The sequence below is a fragment of the Rhinolophus sinicus genome, chromosome 1 (assembly GCF_057876585.1).
Source record: "Rhinolophus sinicus isolate RSI-liver-muscle chromosome 1, RSI-T2T, whole genome shotgun sequence".
Lineage (NCBI taxonomy): Eukaryota > Metazoa > Chordata > Mammalia > Chiroptera > Rhinolophidae > Rhinolophus > Rhinolophus sinicus.
Window position 1 is genome coordinate 94512814 of NC_142501.1, and position 21258 is coordinate 94534071.

Sequence of the window (21258 nt, forward strand, 5' to 3'; positions counted from 1 at the left end):
GGATTTTTGCAACCCCACTGGGGTTGTGCTCAGAGTCAAGTGAAATCCTTTGGGTCTGTCAGGAGAGAAAGGGCTGTGGCCAGAAGCTCTGAGACCCTCGGTGTAAATTCAGTGTCAATCAAATGACCAAGAGTAAGGTCAGAGACTCCTAAGGGCCTGTTCCAGGAAGGAAAAGGTAAAACAAAGTCAGAGTATTATAAAAAGAATATAACGTAAGTTTACATTAGGACAATATTAAAGAAAAATAATTTAGTAATATCTGAACTAGGTAATTTTGATGTGGAAGATCTTTCCAGAGGTTGTCTTGGAAAGAATATATATATATGCCAAAAAATGTATACAAGTAGACACAATGTATACAAGTGGATACTTTGCTCAACACTGCTCAAGCAGTAGTTCGCCATAATCAGAAGTGTCTGGACGCTAATGGTAACCACTTTGAGCACCTCTTGTAATTGCAGAAGTCAAACATGACTTGTATTCATCTTTTGTTATTGGTATATATTGAATATTATAAGTTTAATATAGTTTTTTCCTTTCTTAAAGCGTGTATACCTTTTGTGGCTCTCTCTCTCTCTCTTGCTACACACACACACACACACACACACACACACATGTGTATGACGTGTGATTAAAATATATGGTGACTTTAAATAAAAAAATGTATTACAGTAAAAGACACATTGCCATTAACCTCACTCAAAATACTCCCCCTCACTTTGAATACACTTATCCCATCTTTCTTGCCACTTTCTAAAGCAGTTCTGGAAGTCCTCTTTCGTGAGTGTCTTTACTTGAGCTGTAATGTCTGCCTACATGTCCTGAATTGACTCAAAACATTTACCTTTCATTGTGATTTTGACTTTGGGGAGGTGCCAGAAATCGCATGGTACCAGATCTGGTGAATAAGGTGGATGAGGACACACCGTAATGTTTTTATTTTACAGAAATTGCCATATACCATAAGCAATGTGTGACACGGAGCCTTTCCGTTGTGATCACAAAATATGGTGAATGCTGCTGCCGAGTGCCATCCAATGGAAAAGCAGGGATCTTCAATATGGGAAACGGCACGTCAAACCTTAGTAACAGTGTGTGACAAGTTTCAACTTGCTCCGTGTAGTCAGTCAGGTGTGAGCTATGGTTGAGAGAAAGTGTGTTTTAAAGTGTGCCATAAATCATCTTCCATCATGATAATGCTCCATGTCACACATCACTTTTGCTATGGAGATATATATATATATATATATATATATAATCTTTGTTCTGTTTTGTTTTTGTTTTTGTTACCCAAAAGTAGGGACGTTTTAAAATTCTCTGAAAGGACAAAATGACTGGCTCAGAATAGCTGTCATTTACCAAAGGTTGACAAGCTGAGCATGGAAAAGAGCAATTATCACTAACGAAGTTTGAGGATAGAGCCCATAACTATCCTCAAAAAGGGAAAAGTTTAAGAACTATGAAGAGTCCTAATCCAGAAGAGAGAAGAACATACTACTGTGTTTCCCCAAAAATAAGACCTAGCCAGACAATCGGCTCTAATGCGTCTTTTGGAGCAAAAATTGACATAAGACCGGTATATTATATTATATTATATTATATTATATTATATTATATTATATTATATTATATTATATTATATTGACCCAGTCTTATATTACTGGGTCTTATATTAATTTTTGCTCCAAAAATTAATTAATTTTTGCTCCAAAAGACACATTAGAGCTGATTGTCCGGCTAGCTCTTATTTTTGGGGAAACACTGTAGGAGAGGCTAATGTTTATTAACTTTAATTAGAAAGGACTGTGGAATCTGTGTGCATCCTGTTCTTGATTTCGGGTATGTGGCAATAAGGCATAGGCCCACTTTTGTTCTATGCATCCGGGGAAGAATTGATTCAGGGAACTCTGATGGCTGGAAACAGCCTGGAAAGGTAAGGACTGCACCACCAACATGGGAGGAGGAAGGACATCTGAGGTCATGCTGAGTCAGTCACCAGGTAGAAAAATAGTTCAACTGCAAGAAATGCAAGAAGGTGGGCTCATCCAAAGGTGGTGGGTGATGCTTGCCGGAGGAGGGGCCTGCAATGGAGTGGCCTCAAGGTGGCTAATTATAAAGAAGGCAGATAAATGGGTTATGACAAAGCCAGTCCAAACCAAAGTGGGATATCTTGCATGCCCAGGTTCTTTTTTTCTTTCTTTTTTTTTTTTGTTTTTTTTTTTTGGAGATGGGGACAGGGAGTAAGCCCATGAGGCTCAAAGAAAGGCATGGCCTCTGTCATTTGCCAGAGACTGCACCTCCTTTGGGCCTCAGCTCAACAAGCCTGGACTGGGTGAACCCTTCTTCCTGTCTCCCATCCCTCACTGCCTGCACTCACCTCTGTTGTATGGGATCAGCCTCCTCATCTGCCATACTGCCTGCCCCCCTCTCATGGGATCAGATACCTCACTAGCACTGATGTGCACTCTTGCCCCTCCACCCACATCCTCTCCCCCATGCTCCTGGCATTGCTCCCTGAGCAATCCTGGAGTTACTTAATCCATACTTTATTCTTGCCTCTCAGTGTGCAGACCCTCTGTCTTCAGCTCAGTGGGGAGAGTCCCCACAACATTTCTGCTCCTCCCCCAAGACTGCTGCAGGGCACAGCACCATCAGACCCCACATCGGGATTATACATAAGGGAACAGCCTCCTTCGTGCCCATTAATAATAATAATAATGGTGTCCAAGAAAGGCACTCTGTAAAGAAGCTTCTGGAAGACTCTGCCCTGCATCTGGAGATTGGCCTGCTCCTTCTTTCGAGCCCACTCCGAATCCTGGGTAAGACTGGTGACTAGGCCGCGTGTGCCCTATCCCTTCCGACAGGGTTGGGGTTAAATCTGCCCCTGCGCTAAGGGGTGCGCGAATAAGGGCACCCCCACCTGTGAGCTCTGAGGAGCTCGGACCTAGGCGCCGGAGTGCGGTGGGCGGCGAGAGGAGGCGACCCGGCGGCTGTCGGTCCCAGCAGCGCCAGCAGCTGGGCCTGAGGGATGCAAAACCGCAGCCCTGCGCGGAGGCAGAGACACACAGAGGCCGAGACCGGGAGAAACAAAGCTAGGCCGAGCGGGGTCCAGGCGGCGGCGGCGGCGCACTGGGGCGGTAGCCTCGGGAACAGCCTCCATCCTGGCCCCACGCGTGTCACCTCTCCCACCACTGCGCGGGGCGCCTCCAACCGCCTGGCTCCTGGCCGGGTCCAGCCCCGCCCCATCACCCTCCCGCGACTTAACCCTCGCCTGCCCGCCTGCGGCTGCGACTGCCCAGCGCGGCCAGGGGCGAGCCGACGCTGGTCCTGGTCTCTTCCCACTCGGCGGGGGCGCGCGACGCCAGGAGCTGGCCGTGGTGCTGAGCGCGCGCCTCGGATTGGGGCGCGGCTCCCTGCCCTGTTAAAGCCGCGTCTTGCCACACTCTGAGCTCCAGCGGTAAGTCGCCATGGCCCCGAGGATGTAGGCTTGGGGGGAGGGGGTGATCTGGCATTTTTGTGCATTCTTTCGCGTGATGGAAGGGCTGAGTGATGGAACTAAGGTCTACCCTCTCTCCACCCCGTTGTACCTGGCATGGATGGTTGGGGTCTGGAGTCTGGAGGTGACGACTCTTGTAGGTTCGGAATAGGGAAGGGAAGAAACACTATGCCTGCGGTTGCGGGGTTTAGGAAAGATCGGATAAGACTGGAGACCCATCTTTTCTCGGTTGGGCAGACCAGGAATACCCAGGGCTGCCTTACAGGAGGTGGGCCAGAACCTTCGCTCCCCAAAGGATCCTTTGTCTCCCCCGTGGGGGATGGGTGAATTGGTGATGCTTGCTGCAGATTCTATTTCTTGCTGCAGATGCTACTTACCCCACACCCACTCCAGACACAGAGGCTTTCCCGCCGCACAATGGCCTTCCTTTCATCCATCGGAGGGTTTTAGCTTAGACAAGGCAGCCTATGACAGAAATAAACTCTTGCCCTGTACATAGCTTCCCACGCCCACACCAATATCCAGGAAATTCCTGAGCAGGTCTCCCCTAAGAGGCCTCTGCTTTCTTATCACCCACCCACCCCTTTGTATGTCACTGCTTGTGATTTTCCTGGGTGTTGGGGGCGGGGCAGGGGATGGCACAGCAAATATCAAAACTATTAGTCAAAATTTTTATATCTCCAAACCATTTCTGTAGCATATCTGTATGTTGAGGTTTTTATTTTGTTCCATGAAACACCCAGTCACTTTCATATTAAAAAGGGAAAGAAAACCACAACAATTACCTTACAAAGGGAAAAGAGAATCCTAGGCAGTTGAGATAAAGTCAGTCATCATGTAGAAAAGCAGCCAGTAAAATTACTTCATGTGCTTAATTTACAATAAGTCTATATGCACGTGCATACTCTGTGTAAGGCACTGAGAAGGAAGGTGTACGCACGTGGGACGTCTCTGCCATCACTTTCTCTCCATTGGACCCTGCTCTGGCTCCTAACCTGAAATCTTGCCTCCACTCTTGTCCTTATTTTCCATGCTCATCTACAACTGGAGTAATCTGTTAAAATTGAACATCGGCCCATGTCACTCACCTTTGATGGCTGGTTCCCCATGGCACCTAGGATAAAGGCCAAGACGTTCCCTGCGACCTTGGTCAAGTGTGATCTGCCCCACCCACCTCCCTGTGTCATGCTATTGGCTTGCTTCTCTGCCTACCTGGGCCTGCTTTTAGATCTTTAAATATTCTCCCTCTCTTGCTCCTCAAGGTCTTTTCATAGGATGTTCCCTATGCTTGGATTATGCTTCCCACATCTTTTATGCCTGGTTGTCTTCAGCTGTCTTTTAGGTCTTGGTTTAAATACCACATCCTTGAATCTGAATTGATTAAATGAATACATGGTGTGGTCCCTGTTCTGATGGAATATGCAGGTTCATTTTAGAGACGAAAGACTCAGTCCAGGGTCTAGGCATCACTGGGACTCGTCTTAGAAAATGACTGGGAATTAAGAAAATCCAGACCAACATCCTGTTTAGGAAACTTAGATGTAAATATACGGCTAAGATTTCTCAAAGCGTAGACATTTCATTTATATAAGTAGAAGCTCAGGTCTACTATAGTGAGAATCCTGAACCTTACAGAAATTTTCAACCTCATTGGGGAGCAAGAAGACCAAGTAAGCACCAGAGTGAGCAGCTAGTGATCACTGAGTGCTACAGACAAGAAGGCACCAAGCCAGGGGAGGGACAAGTCTGCTTTGTCCCTGAGGGAGGGATGTGGCACATAGTTTCATGCTGGGCTCCACTGAGGGAGGATTGCAATGCAGATCATACATTTTTGAAGCTGAGAACCTGGACATATTTGGTCTCTGCCCGCAGGCAGTGACCGTGCCAGCATCTGGCTGTCCAGATAAATCCCACTCTATGCCTAAAAGTATCATGGAAAGTCACTGCTCAGTCTGTCTCCATTTGGGCAGTGGGCCCTCTGCCCCCTCAGGAAATTCCCACCCATGTTACATATGGGCCCACCTTTCCAAAGAGTCAGGCTCTGATAAAATATTTTAATGTGGAAACTGGACTGAATACACACTGGATTTCATATGATTGCTTCAGTATTTTGCAAGTCTCTCCTCTGGTTCATTGTTCTGGACCTTAGTGCTTATTGTCCCATTGTGCAAAGTGTTAAATGAACTTAGCAAACAGGGTTGACAATATTAGGGACACTGAATCCAGCCACTTATAGAAATGACAGCTATTTTGAAGGATCATTTTACAAATTCAGAGTGTGGTGAAATTTCCAACTGTTCATGATTTTAACTGTTCCATAAATTAAGAAACCAGTAGTTTTATTTACAAAGATCAATATCAAATAAACCATCTTTGTTCTTGTGGGCGCAATATTCTGTACCCAGTGAAATAATCCTTATCAAGCCTGGTTGGAGTCATTTCCAAGGATATGGTAAACAGAAAAGAATACGATAGAGATCTCATAATGAATATCTCCAAAATTTCTTGCCATAGAAATTATATTGCCTTCAATTACAATTTTTCTAAATTTGTGTGAGCTAAATTTGCTTTTGTCTTTCATTTTCATTATGCTTTCCAAAATTCATCATGAAAACACATTTATTGCTTGATTTTTAAATTTCCCATGAAGGGGAGTTTGAGCTATTGCTTCATAGAATATCTATCATGGTTAAGAGCATAGGCTCAGAATCAGACAGGCATGAGTTCTTATCCTATCTCTGTTATTTACCAACTGTGTGGCTTGAGTCAATCCATTGACTTTTCTAGATCTTAATTTCTCTTTTATAAAACGGGGGTTTTAATAATATGCCTATTATAAGGTTATGGGCCAAGCTCTCAGTGTGATTATATAGATGTAACCAAGACTCAAATCTGGGTACTTTGACCCCAAAACCCAGAGAGTAGCCGCTATTCTCTGTGCAGCAAAACCCACCAGGGCTGGGGGAGAACTTATCTAGGCCACAAAGGATTGTGGGGAGTAGAAATGGGGTCTGTAGATGCAGAGTGGGAAAGTTTGGTCCCATGCCACTTGGCAGAAAGCAGAGAGCAGCTTGAGGCACTGTCTTACTCTCCAGGATGCTGCCAGCAAGAGCTGAGCTGCAGAGAGAGCCAAGGCTTGGTTCTTTGGTTTTCCCTGGCACAGTGCCTGCTCCTTTATCCTCCAATTAAAAGTCCCAGGTGTCCCACTGCAGGGGCAGAAGTCCTGCTCATGGGTGGCAGTAGGGTGGAGACTGGTCAGCTTGCCCCTTTGAGCCTCTGCAATGACAGCTTTGTCACCCCTTCTCATACATTTGGCTTTAATGTTGCCTCCTGCGTTGTGAGGCAGCCCCTCTGCTTGCCTCTGAGTCCTCATGTTGAAGCATTTTGCTGACTCTGGTCAGCTGATGGTTGTCAAGCAGCTCTCTGGAGGTAGCTGTGAGGCTTCCTTGGCAGTGGGTGTGAAAGACGTGTGAGCTGACAGAGCCTCATGCTTTCACACCTGCTCCATTCCTCCCGCACAAGTTGTGGACTGAAGGGTAGTGATTTCAGGTGCTCCCTGTGGTGCAGTCCTTATGGAGAGTCAAAGAAACCAGCCCAAACTCGTCTCTAATCTCCCTGGCAAGACTGACAGAGGACCAACCTGTAGGTCACTCACTGCCAAGGAGAGGAAAACACTGGGATGGACTGAGCATGTGAGCTGGGTGCCTGTGAGGAAACAGCAAGGGAAAGTCGGGCAGTTCTCAGGCTGCCTTCTTTTGGTGCGGTTTTATGGGCCTCCAAACTCACCCCCAAGGCAAAATGTTTAAAGCTAGACCCTTTCTTCTCTCCCTCAAAGCAACTTTTAGCACAGGCCCCTAGCTTGTCTTCTGTCAACTCTCCATTTTCTTGTCTTATCCCACTTCTCATTGTTCCCCTCTCCTGGTATGAATCCAGGCCTCAGGGTTTATGACTTCTGGCCTTCTGCAGATGCTTCTCTTTCTGTATACAACTTGACACCTCTTTCACACTTATGACTGCAGCCTCCATCTAGACCTTATCTACACACACAGCCCAGCCCATTTTAGTTGCCTCTTTTGAGTCCTCTCTGCTCAGAGTTCTCTCCTGATTTATTCTGTCCTCCACTCAGATGTCAGATGAATGGTCTTAGATGACCAACTTCTTTTTACCACTACTTCCAACCACCCGCTCACTCAGAAGATTTCCATAGCTCTTCATTAATCACTCAGGTAAGGCCAAACTTCTCAGCTGTGCAAGGATGATTAAGGTGTTAACTCTCCACCACCTTTCCAGTCCCACACCCAGGACAGACATCAATAAGGATCTCAGAACACTTTTCACTGAACTCAGACTGGGCATCAGAAACCTTCTCTGGATGGCACTCTAGGCATCAATACCTTTCAGTTAGTTTGTGCACAAAAGGTGACACCTGCCTGCTCTTCCAGTCCATGATGCACTGTGTCTGTCCAATCTGCCTATTCCTGGCCTCCTCTCTTGGGTCTCCCACCACAGTATTCTCTCTCGTCTCAGTGCTCAAGCTCTGCATGCTTGGGTGAGCCTTGCCTGATGGCCTCTGTGTAATTGAGTTTTGCCTCCTTGAACAGATGCAACAGCCCTGAAGGACAGTAGATGTGTCTTCCCCTTCTACTGAGGACCAAATGTATCCAGCCCGGGAGGCAGGCTTGGGTTTTTTGTTTTTCATTGGGCTTTGTCTCTTAGATGAAGGCAGCAACTTATTTATTGAATTCTCTGCTCTGTCCATTTAGAAGAGCCATGATACTTCCCCATAAGTATGTGGTGCCATGTGTAGAGTTCCTGGGCAAAATGGGAGTCTGACTTGGCCAGACAAGCTCTGAGAGGATGCTTGGGTGAGTCAGGAGACCACAGATACAGGAGCACCACACCCCCAGTCTCCTCTCATGTTGGCTCCTACTCTTGCCTTTAGTCATGTGACTTAACTTCTCTGGGCATCAGTTGTCTGTGCAAGCTGGAGGCATGAGCATGGCTGAGGGTCTTCCCATCTTCTCCATGGTGGATCCCAGTTTAGATGTCAGCTCAGCTCCAGCGCCACAGTGTGAGCAGGCACTGCAACAGTCTTCGAGAACCATAGGCCTCTCTCTTGGATACTAAGTGTCTCCTGCTTTTCTCCACAGCAGCTAAGGGCACTGGCAGCATGGAGTTGAAGAGAGGAAAGACGTTCATCAAATCCAGCCTGCACATGTCCCATGAGAAACCCCCAGGGCCAGCAGCCACTGCCTCAGCCAAGGAGGATGTAGCCCCCTGGTCAGTCTTGCTGGGAGGGCAGCAGCCGCCCCACAGTGAGAGGGGCCCCCAAGTCACTCCCAGCACCCAAGGATATAACAAATGCTCCAATAAGGGTGTGCAGCCAGAGCCTGAGGAGGGTGCCACAGCCCTCTATGGGGCCACCTTCAAACTAGCACGAAAGAGTAAGACCCACAACGACATGCCCGGGACTGACAGGGTGGCTGCAGCTGAAGGGAAACTGGTGGGCAGCGCGAGCTTTCCAGGGCCCTCTGGCAGCCAGCACATGATCGATTACCGCCACTTTGTGCCCCAGATGCCTTTCGTGCCCGCCGTGGCCAAGAGCATCCCAAGGAAGAGGATTTCCCTGAAAAGACCAAAGAAGTGCTTTCGGAACCTATTCCACATTCGCAGAAACAAAACTGAGAACTTGGCCTCGCTGGCGACCAAGGGGAAGAGCCTGTCCTCCCCCAGGAGCCCATCAGAGGCTGGAGGCCAGCTGGGCAAAGCCTTTTTCCCTTTGGGCAAGGGACCAGGGCTGGACGGCTTGTGCCAGGACCTATCTGATAGCGAGCTCCTTCCTGACTCTTCCTTCGACCTCTGCAGGGCCCTGTGTGAGGACGTGGCCTCGCTCAAGAGCTTTGACTCACTCACAGGCTGTGGGGAGATTTTTGCAGACGAGAGCTCAGTGCCATCCTTGGAGCTGAATGAGGGCGTGGAGAGCCCAGCCCGGGCATCGCAGGCCCTTGAGAGCAAGGTTCGCTCCTCCCAGGACAGTGCAGAGCAGCTGGTGTCTCCTGCCCAGAATGAAATGTCTGACTTTGCCAGGTTCTGGGACAGTGTGAATCACTCTGTGAGGCAACAGCAGCGTGCCCTACTGGGCCCATGGGTGGGGGGTCCTCAGGGAACACACACAGCCCAGCCCAGGCTGGATTCAGCTGGGCTTGCTGAGCTCCCTCTGTGCCCCTGCCCCTGCAGGGACCCTCCCAGCGGCTCCAAAGCCAGCTCCATAGACACAGGCACCCCCAAGAGTGAGCAGCCGGAGTCTGTGTCCACAAGTGATGAGGGCTACTATGATGCCTTCTCATCTGGCCTTGAGGAGGACAGGAAGGAGGCCCTGAGCCCAGGCACCCCTGCAGCCTCCTTCCCTCGTGACAGCTATAGTGGAGATGCCCTCTATGAGCTTTTCTATGATCCTGGCGAGGGCCCTGTTAGCCCGGACCTGGATGATGATCTGTGCGTGTCTGAGAGTCTGTCAGGGCCAGCACTGGGGGCACCACTGTCCATGTGCAGCTTCCATGTGGGGGCAGAGGAGAACTTGGCCCCGGCACCAGGCCCTGACCTGCTCAGCCAGGGCTTCTTGCAGAGCTCCTGGAAGGGCAAGGACTGTTTACTGAAGCTCTGTGACACTGAGCTTGCTGTCACCATGGGTGTTATCAACTGGCTCCGCCGAGGCCCTGAGCTCCGAGCCCCGCCCGCCCCAGTCCCTGGGGAGCCTACAACCCTACCCAGAGGACTGGTGGAGAAGCTGGGAACTGGCTCCGAGAAGAAATGCCCAGGTCCAGGGAAGCTGGAGGGCAGGGGAGCCCAGGCCTCAGACACAGGTGGAATCACAGTGGGCTCAGCACCCAGCAGGCAGGAGATGTGGGTGTGTTCAGGTACCAAGGGTCTGCTTGCTGGGGAGAGTGACGTCCTAGCAGGGGCCAAGCAGGGGACCAGCTCTCTGTCCAAGGACCCATCTCTGAAGAGTACACAGGTCTCTGGGGAAGAAGGGACACGAAACTGCCATGAAGGCTTGTTCTCCTTGGCAGGGTCTGCAGCCTCTGTGATAACAGACACTTTCAGCAAAAACAAGGTCCCAAACCCCTCTGCATGGCCTCACTCCCAGGAAACCAGGCCACCTGGAAATGTGGAGTGTCTCCAAGATCCCTGGAGACCAAGTCTTAGGGGAAGCACCCTGGATGCAGAGTCCGCCCTGACTAGCTCTGTGGCCCAGGTTGTAGCCCTGCCAATCCACCCAGATGGCCAACTCCACGCTGCACAACCCTTCAGGCAGGACACAGGCAGCAGGCTCTGCAAGCAACCTCAGGCCAGGGGCCTTGATATTCTGCAGCAGAAACAGCCTAACAGCTTCTCTAGAGTGGCTGCCATCTGCGGCCTGCCCTCCTTGGCCAGGCCATTCCACAGCCCACAGGATCAGCGGTGCCCAGGCCTTGTCCTGGACCTGAGCCGGCTCAGGGTGGAGCCCACCAGGCTGGATGCCCAGGTCTGTGCCTCTGTGGAGGACCAGCCTCCGCAGCTCAGCTCAAGGGCCAGGGAGCAGGCGGCACTCAGGGGTCAGCTGGATTTGTAGTGCCCTTCAGCCCTGCTGCCCAGCTGAGCCCCTGCAGCCACCTGCTAGGAATCGTGGGCCTCATTTCTAACAGCCAGTGTGAGGAGGTCCCCTCTGCAAGTGCCCCAGAAAGCTGCTGCAGGTTCCTGGTCCATGAGGGCTTCCTCTGCAACCAGCCAGAAGTGGGGTGGGGAACTCCCAGGCCAACCAGGGCAGAGCCGCCCCACCTGCATGATGGGTTTGCACTCCCCAAGAGCTGCATCTTTGTGGCGACATTCAGGAGAACCTGAGACCCACATCTCCATGTCTGTCCCTGATGTGAGGACTGTGTTGGGGGTGGGTAGGGGCAGCAGAACTCAGGCAAGTGGGGCAGGGCGTTTTATTGTGGAAGCATCCATGCCTGAACCCATTAGCTCAGCCAGACCAGGTACCAGGTAGCCTAAGCCCAAGGGCAACTGGGAAGCTCCAGTACTCTCAATGAGTGCCTCACTGATTTCCCCACAAGGAAATGAAGAGTCTGGTCCCAGTGTTGGCTGTGAAGTGGCCACACCTGGGTGCTCCTCGAACAGCGTGCCAGAGAGGAGCTCAACCTCGACACTGTTGGGAAGGAAACAGTACATATTGTAAACGGGAAATCGAGTGAGCCAATAAGTCTGCATAGGGGTTGAGAATAACGAAAGTGTGAGTGTGGCGTCCAAGGCTCAGGGGTGAGACACTGAGAGTGGGTAACAGATTGGATGGGGAGCTGCACGTGAGCTTAGAAGGATTTGCTGGCCCCATCCCCACCTGTGCTCCACCCCCAGAACAAGCAGCAACGATGTACTGGGAGCCCCAAAGGGCTTCCCCATAGGAATAAGAAGCAGGACCAGCCCCATCTCAGCAAAAGCCTTGAATCAGCAGAGGCCATGTGTTACTGTGCAACCTGCTCCTGGCCAACAGATGTTCGTGAATTCTCTGTCATAAATCATCCCCTGCAAACAATAATTTCCCCAACTTGCACTTTCTAACGGAGCCATGGACAGCAAAATGTTCTTTGGAAAGAACTGATCGATTCTGCTATTTGCACCCTCTATACTTTCAGCATCCCTGCCTCCCCCCTTCAAGAAAACTTACATTGAAGGGGCTGGTTTCATCCCTCCCTAGCCACAACACATACGCAGCACCAAACATTCAGAATTGTGATGGGAAAAGTGGCCCATACCCTCAGGAAGGGCAAACATCCATGCTGGCCAGTGTCAGGACAGGAGGTGGAGCAACAGACTGCCTGTCAAGGTCCTCTGTGATGACACACTACAGTGAGACGTGAAGGCTGGGATGCCACAGGCAGCCTATGAAACCGTTTCTACAAGAAAGGTCAGCAGCAAAGGGGTAGGTCAGGGGATGGGGAGGGGACTGCACACTGAGGGATGCCGCCTGACAGCTGGGCCCAGCCTGGTGCCTCTCCTGGCTGTCTCAGACTCTGTTGCAGGTGAGAAAATGCTCCACAGCCCCGAGTTACAACTGCTTGCTGGGGTCGACTGTGTGCACGACACAGGTAGCCCCTGTAGGTGCAAAAGCTTGTGGCAAGGTCCCTGAGCAGGCCCATCCAAACCTGGACACAGAGGAAGGTCAGAGCAAGCCTTCCTGGGAAGCTACACTTGATCCGTCCTCTCAGGCCCGCCACAGATGACTCCTACAGTTTACTGAGCACAGCTGAGGGCAGGTGGCACACAGCATTTCTCGCCTCATCCCTGCATCAGCCTGAGTGCAGCTGTCACCCTCATTGCTCAGATGTAGAGATTGAGGACAGTGCTGATGTGACTTGCCTGGGGATGCCCATGGCGAGTGAGTGGGGTTGATGGGGTTTAAGACTTACCCGTGACTCCACAGGCTCAGCACTTCACCAGGCTCTAGCATGTCTCTCGCTGACTTCCTGCAGTGAACACCTCCCCCAAAGCCTTCATTGCCCCCTTTTTCAAGGGCACAGATGTCTGAGCACCCTCTGGGTGCCAACCTTGTGTCTACCTGAAAGCGGGCTTAAAACCCCCGGGGGTAAGGGGCACCCCTCACTTTATCACAGACCTGTAACTTTGTACTGCAACTGAGCAGAGCAGATATTCAGTAAATACTTGTTGAATGAATGGAATATCAAAAGGTTGTGCATGGTTTTCTGACTTCTTATCGACCGTGAACCTTGTGTCTAGAGAATGTCAGAGTTAAGGTCTCCCCTGGCAGAAGTTCTGATGGCGTTTTCTTGATGTGACACTGACTGGTGATGATGGGGAAGAATCCAGCCAGGCCAAGAGCACTGCGGAGGGCAGGAGCCAAGTGGTCTAGGCACAATCCGGAGGGGCCTAGGGTCAGGAAGGCAGGACAAAGGGGACCCAGGACCATGGCAAGGCATGGTCTGCAGTGACCCATAGCAGGTGCCTACCTGGGAAGAACTGCTGGCCCAGAGACTCGCAATCTGGGGAGCATCTTTGGCAATCCTGGGGATTAACATTCTCAGCAGTCTGGGGGGAGGTGCCAGCAATGGCCTGCTAGGCACCTTGATGGGAGAATGGAGGAAGGCAGTGTGACCTTCCTCTTGTTTCTAGTGGGTCTGAGGCTCCCTCAGCCCATCTCTCTCTCCAACACCCCCCCCCCCCACCCAGGCTATCCTCCTCTGCAAGAGGGGTCCAGGCAGTGCCAGTCTGACTGGGCTCTGCAGTCCTCAAGGACATCCTCAAGGTGACTCACGGAGGGGAAAGAGGGGAACTGTGGAGCCAGCTACTGGGACAGGCACTTAGCCCAGTACTGGGAGTGGAGGAGACTTGTCTAGGGCATTTTGATAACTCTGGTCATTTCTAACCCTCTCATTCATACATGGTAGAAGTTATAGGTTTTGTACTGTGTGAAGTGAATCCTATGAAGTAGGTCCAGTTGTCCTCAGCTGTCCCACAGAGCCTGAGTGGGTCCCACAGTGGTAAGTTGGGGGCTGCGGTTGACCCTGGAGCCTTTGTGTTACGTGCCTTCCAACCTTCCAGGGTTGTGCTGGGAACTAGAAGATGCTGGGTGGGAGCTGGGCAGCCCCCAGCCTGCTCTAAACGGTGGGGCAGCCCTGGTCCCTAAAGCAGAATTGCTGTGGGTGGGCCAGGAGCATGAGGAAGACAGCGTAAGGGAGGTGCCGAAAAGGGGTGAGGCCAGACATGCTGGGGAAGAGCATATGAACCACATTGGGGGTGCTGCTTACCTTACCTGGTTTCTTGTTTTATTTATCTATTATGTTTTTTAATGGACTAGAGATGCAAAACTCAAAAGGCACAGAAAGGAAAACAATGAAAACTAAGTCTCCTTTCCTCTTTCACCTCCTGTTGTTTTGATGATAAAATTAATTCCCATTTTGTACAACCAATCGAAACACTGTGAAGGGCTCCGCCTCTTCCTCCTTGTCCTTGAGTACTGGCTGTGCCCTCAGAGCCTTTCTATGTTCCTGACATAGACATACATGAACTTGACCTGTTTTACTGCACAGCATATTGCAGACATCTTCTTGGCAGGCTCCAGCAGACGGCAGTTTCTCTATTCTCTTGAACAGCTGCACAGCAGTCTCCTTCATAGCAATTAATTTAAACACTCTCCTGTTGATGGATATTCAAGTTATTAGCTTGGTGCAAAAGTAATTATAGTTTTAGTAATTATTTTTAACCTTATAAACCACAATTACTTTTGCACCAACCTACTATTTCCCATTTTGCTGTTATAAACAATACTGTTCTCATTCTTTTATTCTCTTAAATGTTCTGTTTTAAAGTCCTCTTCAAAAATATAAAATGACACTTACCTCAACAATGGAAAGATGCATTTTTTAAAATGCATCCTGAACAGTGGGTCCTGCGCCTATGTTCCCACCTCACTGCCCCGCTGTCTTCAGGCCCTGATGCTAATGTCCTGGGATCCAGGCTGATACAGATATAGCACACGCCCAAATATTTGGTAGAGGAAAGGTGTCTTTTGTTGTTGCTGTTGTTATATGTAAGACCTTAGAAGTTGTCATTTCCATCCTTACAACAACAAAAGCTAGACAAACTGAAAATCTATGACTTTTCTTGACTCATCAGAGAACTGAGGCTGCAGGGCAAACAACTTCCCTGAAACATGGAGAGACAGCTGCATCCTGAGAAATACAACAATCAAGACCTGGGCCAGAAGCTGCAAGATGCCCCAAATTGGTAGGAACAGTTAAAGAGTAATTTTGACAAATTGTTTCAGGCTAAGTAAGAATCTGGGGGGCTGCATAGTTATAGGGGGGCCTACACTTTTGTAGGCTTTTCCTCCAGGCGCCATACTATGTTTTCAGGGTGAGGATAGAAAAAGATCCCCTTGTGGGCCTGGCAGAGGGAGAACAAGAACAACCATTGTGAAACCCTCCAAACCTTTCTTCCTAACGGATCTACCTCACAAGGGAGGGACTTCTCCAGAAGGCTATTCTAAAGCCAACTGAAGGAAGGGAACGCAACCCCATTCCAGTCCTCTCAAGCCTTCATGTCTCATGTAAGGTAATAAATAAATAAATAAATAAATAAATAAATAAATAAGCAAGAGATATAAGTCAATTAGGAGAGGACTTTAAGGAAACAAATTGGAAATGGTAAGCCAGAAGGGACTAGGGCTTCTGAAGGTTTAACCCTACCCCTCAGGCACAGGCTTACAAAACACTGAAACTTAATTAGAATCTTAGAAGATAAGGGGACAACCCTCTCCTCCTTACCCCACCCACTCACCCTATCACCACACTAATAAGGCTCTAGTTAAAACAGTGGATTACAACTGAAACAGAAAAAGATTCTCTCTAAGGACCAGAACAAAAGAAAGCCACAAGAAGAGAGGAAAAACTAAACCCACTACAGTAATATCAAGCCTCTGGTGCCTATATCTATGACAAATACTAAAACAGCCCAATTCTTAGCCAGATTAACATAAATCCTTATACTAAAAACCTATTTACCTCAGTATCTATTACCCTACATAACATTTCTGGATTTCAGCTGAAGATTATAAAGCCTGCTAAAAGCAAGAAGAAACAAAGTCTGAAGGATAAAGCTATCATCACAACTAGACTCACAGATGTTGGAATTATCAGATAAAAATTATAAAATAAGTATGATTAGTATGTTTAGAGCTTTATTTAAAAAATTAGATAACATGCAAAAAAAGGTGTTAATACAAGTTGACAGGAAGGATTCTAGGAAAGAAATCAAATGAAAATGCTAGAAATTAAAAACATTGTGAAAAAAAAAAAATAAAAACATTGTGACAGAAATGAAGAATTCCTTTCATGGGGTTATCAGTAGATTCAACATGGCTGAGTAACTAGAAAATATCTGGAGACAGATGAAAATGAAACTCAACATACAAAAACATATGGGATGTAAGAAGGAAATGAATATCTGTAATGCATACATTAAAAAAGCAAGAACACAGTTTCTTAATCCAGTCGTCTACCGATAGGCATTTTGGTTGTTTCCATGTCTTGGCTATTGCGTATAGTGCTGCAATAAACATAGGAGTGCATAAATTTTTTCGAATTAGAGTTTGGATATTTCCAGATAGATACCTAGGAGTGGAATTGCTGAGTCATAAGGTAGTTCCATTTTCAGATTTCTGAGATACCGCCATACTGTTTTCCATAGTGGCTGCCCCTAAAGAAAAAAATAAATGAACTAACCAGAAACAGTCTCAGAGACATAGATGAAAAACTGAGGGCTGCTAGATGGGAGGGGGGCTGGGGATAAAGGGGAAGGTGAGGGGATTAGAAAGCACAATTGGTAACTAGAAGATTGCCAAGATTGCCAACTGTATCAGAAGTCAGTTTGGGGAATGTAATCAATAATGTTGTAAAGATTTTGTAGGGTATCCGATGGACACTTGTCCCATTTGGGAGACCACCTCAGGGATGATGTAGATGCCTGATCACTGCACTGTACACCTGAAGCTGAACAATAATGAATGTCAACTACAAGTTTATATATATATATAGTTACAAGAAGTGGAGTACCGCATTAGGAAGAGAGGCAGTGGAAATGTAATGGCTGTATGCGATGTCAGAGGGGTAGTAGATGGGGGGAGGGAGGGTATGACTGTGTTAGGGGTATAAATGATAAATGTTTAGCTATTACATTGTTTTGTACACCTGAAACTAATTAAAAATAATAAATAAATAAATAAATAAATAAATAAATAAATAAATAAATAAATAGAAGTAACATGTCAAATTGATAACCTAATTTTATATCTTAAGGAACTAGAAAAAGAAGAGAAAACTAATCCAAAGCCAGAACAAGGAAGAAAAACAAATAAATAAAAGCTTAGTGTGGAGATAAATAAAATGGAAACTGGGAAAACAATATGAAAAAGTCAATAAAACCAAAAGTTGGTTCTTTGGAAAGATCAACTAAATTGAAAAATCTTTGACTATATTAACTGAGAACAAAAGAGACAAAACTCAAAGTACTAAAATCAGAAACAAAAATGGGGATATTGCTACCAATTTTACAAAAAAAGAAATTATAGAGAATGCTGTGAATATTTATATGTCAACAAAGTGGATAATCTAGGTGAAATGGCCACATTCCTAGAAACATATGTTTACCAAACTGGGTCATGAAGAAACATAAAAGCTGACTAGAAGAACTAGTAAGGAGATTGAGTCAGTAATTTTGGATTACACAACAAAGATTAACCCCAAACAAGATGACTTCATTGGTGAATGCAACCAAACATTTAAAGATTTATTTGACCCTGTTTACCCTTATGTACCACCCTCCTCCCCCCTTACCCTCTGGTAACTACTAAACTATTGTCTGTGCCTATGAGTTTTTGTTTCTTTATTTGTTTGTCTTATTCCTTTGTTGCTTTCAGAACTAACTCCGGGTGGTGAACACAAAATGTGATATGTAGATGATGTATTATAGAATTGTACACTTGAAACCTATGTAATTTTCCTAATCATTGTCACCCCAATAAATTTTAATTTAAAAAGAAAAGATTTAACACTAATTCTTTTCAAACTCTTCCCCAAAAATTGAAGAGGTGAGAAGCATTCCTAACTCATTCCATGAGGCCAGCACTGCCTTAATACCAAAGCCAGAAAAGGAGGTTACAAGAAAACTACACATGGGGCCAGCCCAGTGGCTCAGGTGGTTGGAGCGCTGGGCTGCTGTGGGCTGCTGTGGGTGGCTGACCGATGACTGGCAACCGACTGCCTCAGCCAGGGGGAACGCAAGGCTCATAATACCAGCATGGGCCAGGGAGCTGTGTCCTACACAACTAAACTGAGAAACAACGGCTGGAACCAGGAGTGGGGGCCGGGGGAGGAGGCAGAAGAAAGGGGGGAGAAAAAAAGGAAAAAGAAAACTACATACCAGTATTCTTTATAAATATATAGATACAAAAATTCTCAATAAAATACTAGCAAACTGAACTCAGCAGCATAGTAAAAGGATTACATACAAAGACCAAGTGAGTATTTCTTCTTGATGATTTAACATACAAAAATCAAACAGTGTAATGCATCACATTAATATGATGAAGGGAATAAAAGCACATGATTATCTTAATTAATGCAGGAAAAACACTTGACAAAATCCAACATTCTTTCATGATAAAAAATACTCAGTAAACTAGAAGGAAAATTCCTTAACATGATAAAGCGAATTTATTAAAAACTCACAGCTAACATCATTCTCAATAGTAAAAGACTGGAAGCTTTCCCCCTACGGTCAGGCACAAGACAAAGATGCCCATTTTCACCCCTTCCTTTCAATGTAGTATTAGAAGTTTTAGCCAGAGCAATTAGGTATAAAAAGAAAAATAGAATGTATCCAAATTGGAAAAAAATTGAAATTATTTCTGTTCACGGATGACATGATTTTATACATAGGAAATTCTGAAGACCCACAAGAAAACAGTTCAATCCAATAAATTAATTAAGCAAAGTTGCAGGATACAAAATCAGCACATGAATATCATTTCAATTTTTATACACTAACAATGAACAGTCAAAAAAAATAAGAAAACAATTTCATTTGCAAAGCATATGATAATGGAAGGAGAACTGACTATGGGTGGTGAACACATAATGCAATATATAGATAATATAGCATTGTACACTTGAAACCTATGTAATTATGTTGACCATTGTTACCGCAATAAATTTTAATAAAAATTACTTGGGAATAAGTTTAACCAAGGAGGCAAACAAATTGTACACTGAAAACTACAATACATTGATGAAAAAATTTTTTAAATAAGTAAAAATACAAGTAAGTAAATTAGTTTTTACAAATCTGTTTTTACAAATAAGTAAATAAGTTTTTACAAATTTGTTTTTACAAATAAGTAAAAACATATCCCATGTTCATGGATTGGAAGACTTAATATTGTTAATATGACAATACTGACTAAAGCAATCTGCAGATTCAATACAATCCTTATAAATATCTCAATAGCTTTTTTTTTTGTTTTGGGAGAAATAAAAAAAAAAAAATCCTGAAAATTTATATGGTCTCAATGGACATAAATAGCCAAACAATCTTGAGAGAAGAAAACTGGAGAATTCACACTTATTGATTTAAAAACGTACTATTATACAATGCTATAGTAATCAAAACTGGGTGCTACTGGCTTAAGGACAGACATATAGAACAATGGAGAGCCAAGAAATAAACCCTTACATATTTGGTTCTCCTTGACAAGGGTTCCAAAACCATTTAATGGAGAAAGGATTGTTTTTTTCAACTAATGATTTTGGGAAAATTAGATATCCACATACAAAAGTATAATGTTGGAGCCTTACCTTATACCCAAAACAAACATTAACTCAAAATGGATCAAAGGTCTAAATATATGAACTAAGACTATAAATATATTAGAAAAAGACATAACGGAAAGTCTTTATGACATTGGATTTGGCCATAATTGTGTATATATGACACCAAAAAGCACAGGAAACAATAGAAAAAAACTGAGAATGTAGACTTCATTAAAATTAAAAACTTTTGTGCATCGAAGAACACTACCAAGAAAGTGCAAAGAAAACATATAGGATGGGAGAAAATACTGTGAAATCATGTCCAGTAATGGATTAAAATTCATAATATATAAAGAACTGCAACTCAACAATGAAAAGATAAACAAATCAATTTTGAAATAAGGCAAAAGCCTCAGACATTTCTTCAAAGAAAATATACAAATGGCAAACACACAAAAAGATTCCTGACATCACTAATCATTAGGGCAATGCAAATCAAAATCACACTGTGATATTACTTTACAACCATTAGGTGGCTAATACATACTATATATATATCCCGTATAATACAATGTGGTATAAACATACAATGGAATACTATTCCACTTTAAAAAGAAATAATTCTAATATATATTACAATATGGATGAACTTTGAAAACATTGTGCTAAGTGAAATAAGGCAGACACAAAATGACAAACATTGTATGGTTCCACTAATATGATGCACCCAGAGTAGGAAACTTCATAGAGACAGAAAGTAGAATAGAGGTAACCAGAGACTGATGATGGTGGGGAGGGAAGAATGGTGTGTTATTGTTTAATGGGTGCAGTCTCTATTTGGAATGATAAAAGAATGTTCTGGAAATATATAGTGCAATGATTTAACAACGTTGTGAATGTACTTGATGACACTCAAGTGTATGCTACAAATGGCTAAAATGGTAAATTTCATGTTATGTATATTTTACCACAATAAAAAAAGAAAGCAAAAGTAAAGAATCAGTGAGTTTGAAGATAAGTAATTGAAACTTCCCAATTTGAAACATAAAGAGAAAACTAACTGGAAAAAACCCCAGAATAGAACATTTAAGAACTGTGAGACATATAAAAAGGTATACATGTAATTGGCATACCAAAAAGAGCAGAAAGAGAATAGGGCATAAAAAGTATTGAAGAAATAATGGCTAAGAGGTTTCCAAAATTGACAGACACCAAACCCCATATCTGAGAAGTTCAGGGAATACAAAATAGGACAAATACCACACACACCCACACACACACCCACCCACACCCACACACACACACACGCACGCACACACACACACCTGTACATATTATATTCAAATGGCTGAAACCAAAGACAAAAAGTTGAAGAAATCTGGGTGATAGAGGATGGACACC

At 45.6% G+C, this 21258-nt stretch overlaps 1 protein-coding gene across 2 annotated transcripts; it reads left to right on the plus strand.

Moving 5' to 3' along the window:
- The first annotated feature begins 2565 nt into the window (after positions 1-2565).
- Positions 2566-13220, plus strand: AMER3 (APC membrane recruitment protein 3). Of its 2 annotated transcripts, none has more exons than XM_019719026.3 (2): positions 2566-3457; positions 8650-13220. In XM_019719026.3, exon 2 carries the CDS (start codon positions 8667-8669, stop codon positions 11106-11108), a length of 2442 nt encoding a protein of 813 aa, XP_019574585.3. In that variant the 5' UTR covers positions 2566-3457; positions 8650-8666; the 3' UTR covers positions 11109-13220. The 2 variants fall into 2 exon arrangements, with proteins under 2 accessions (XP_019574585.3, XP_019574584.3); XM_019719025.3 differs by having other exon boundaries at positions 2568-3457; positions 8647-13220.
- The last annotated feature ends 8038 nt before the right edge of the window (positions 13221-21258 follow it).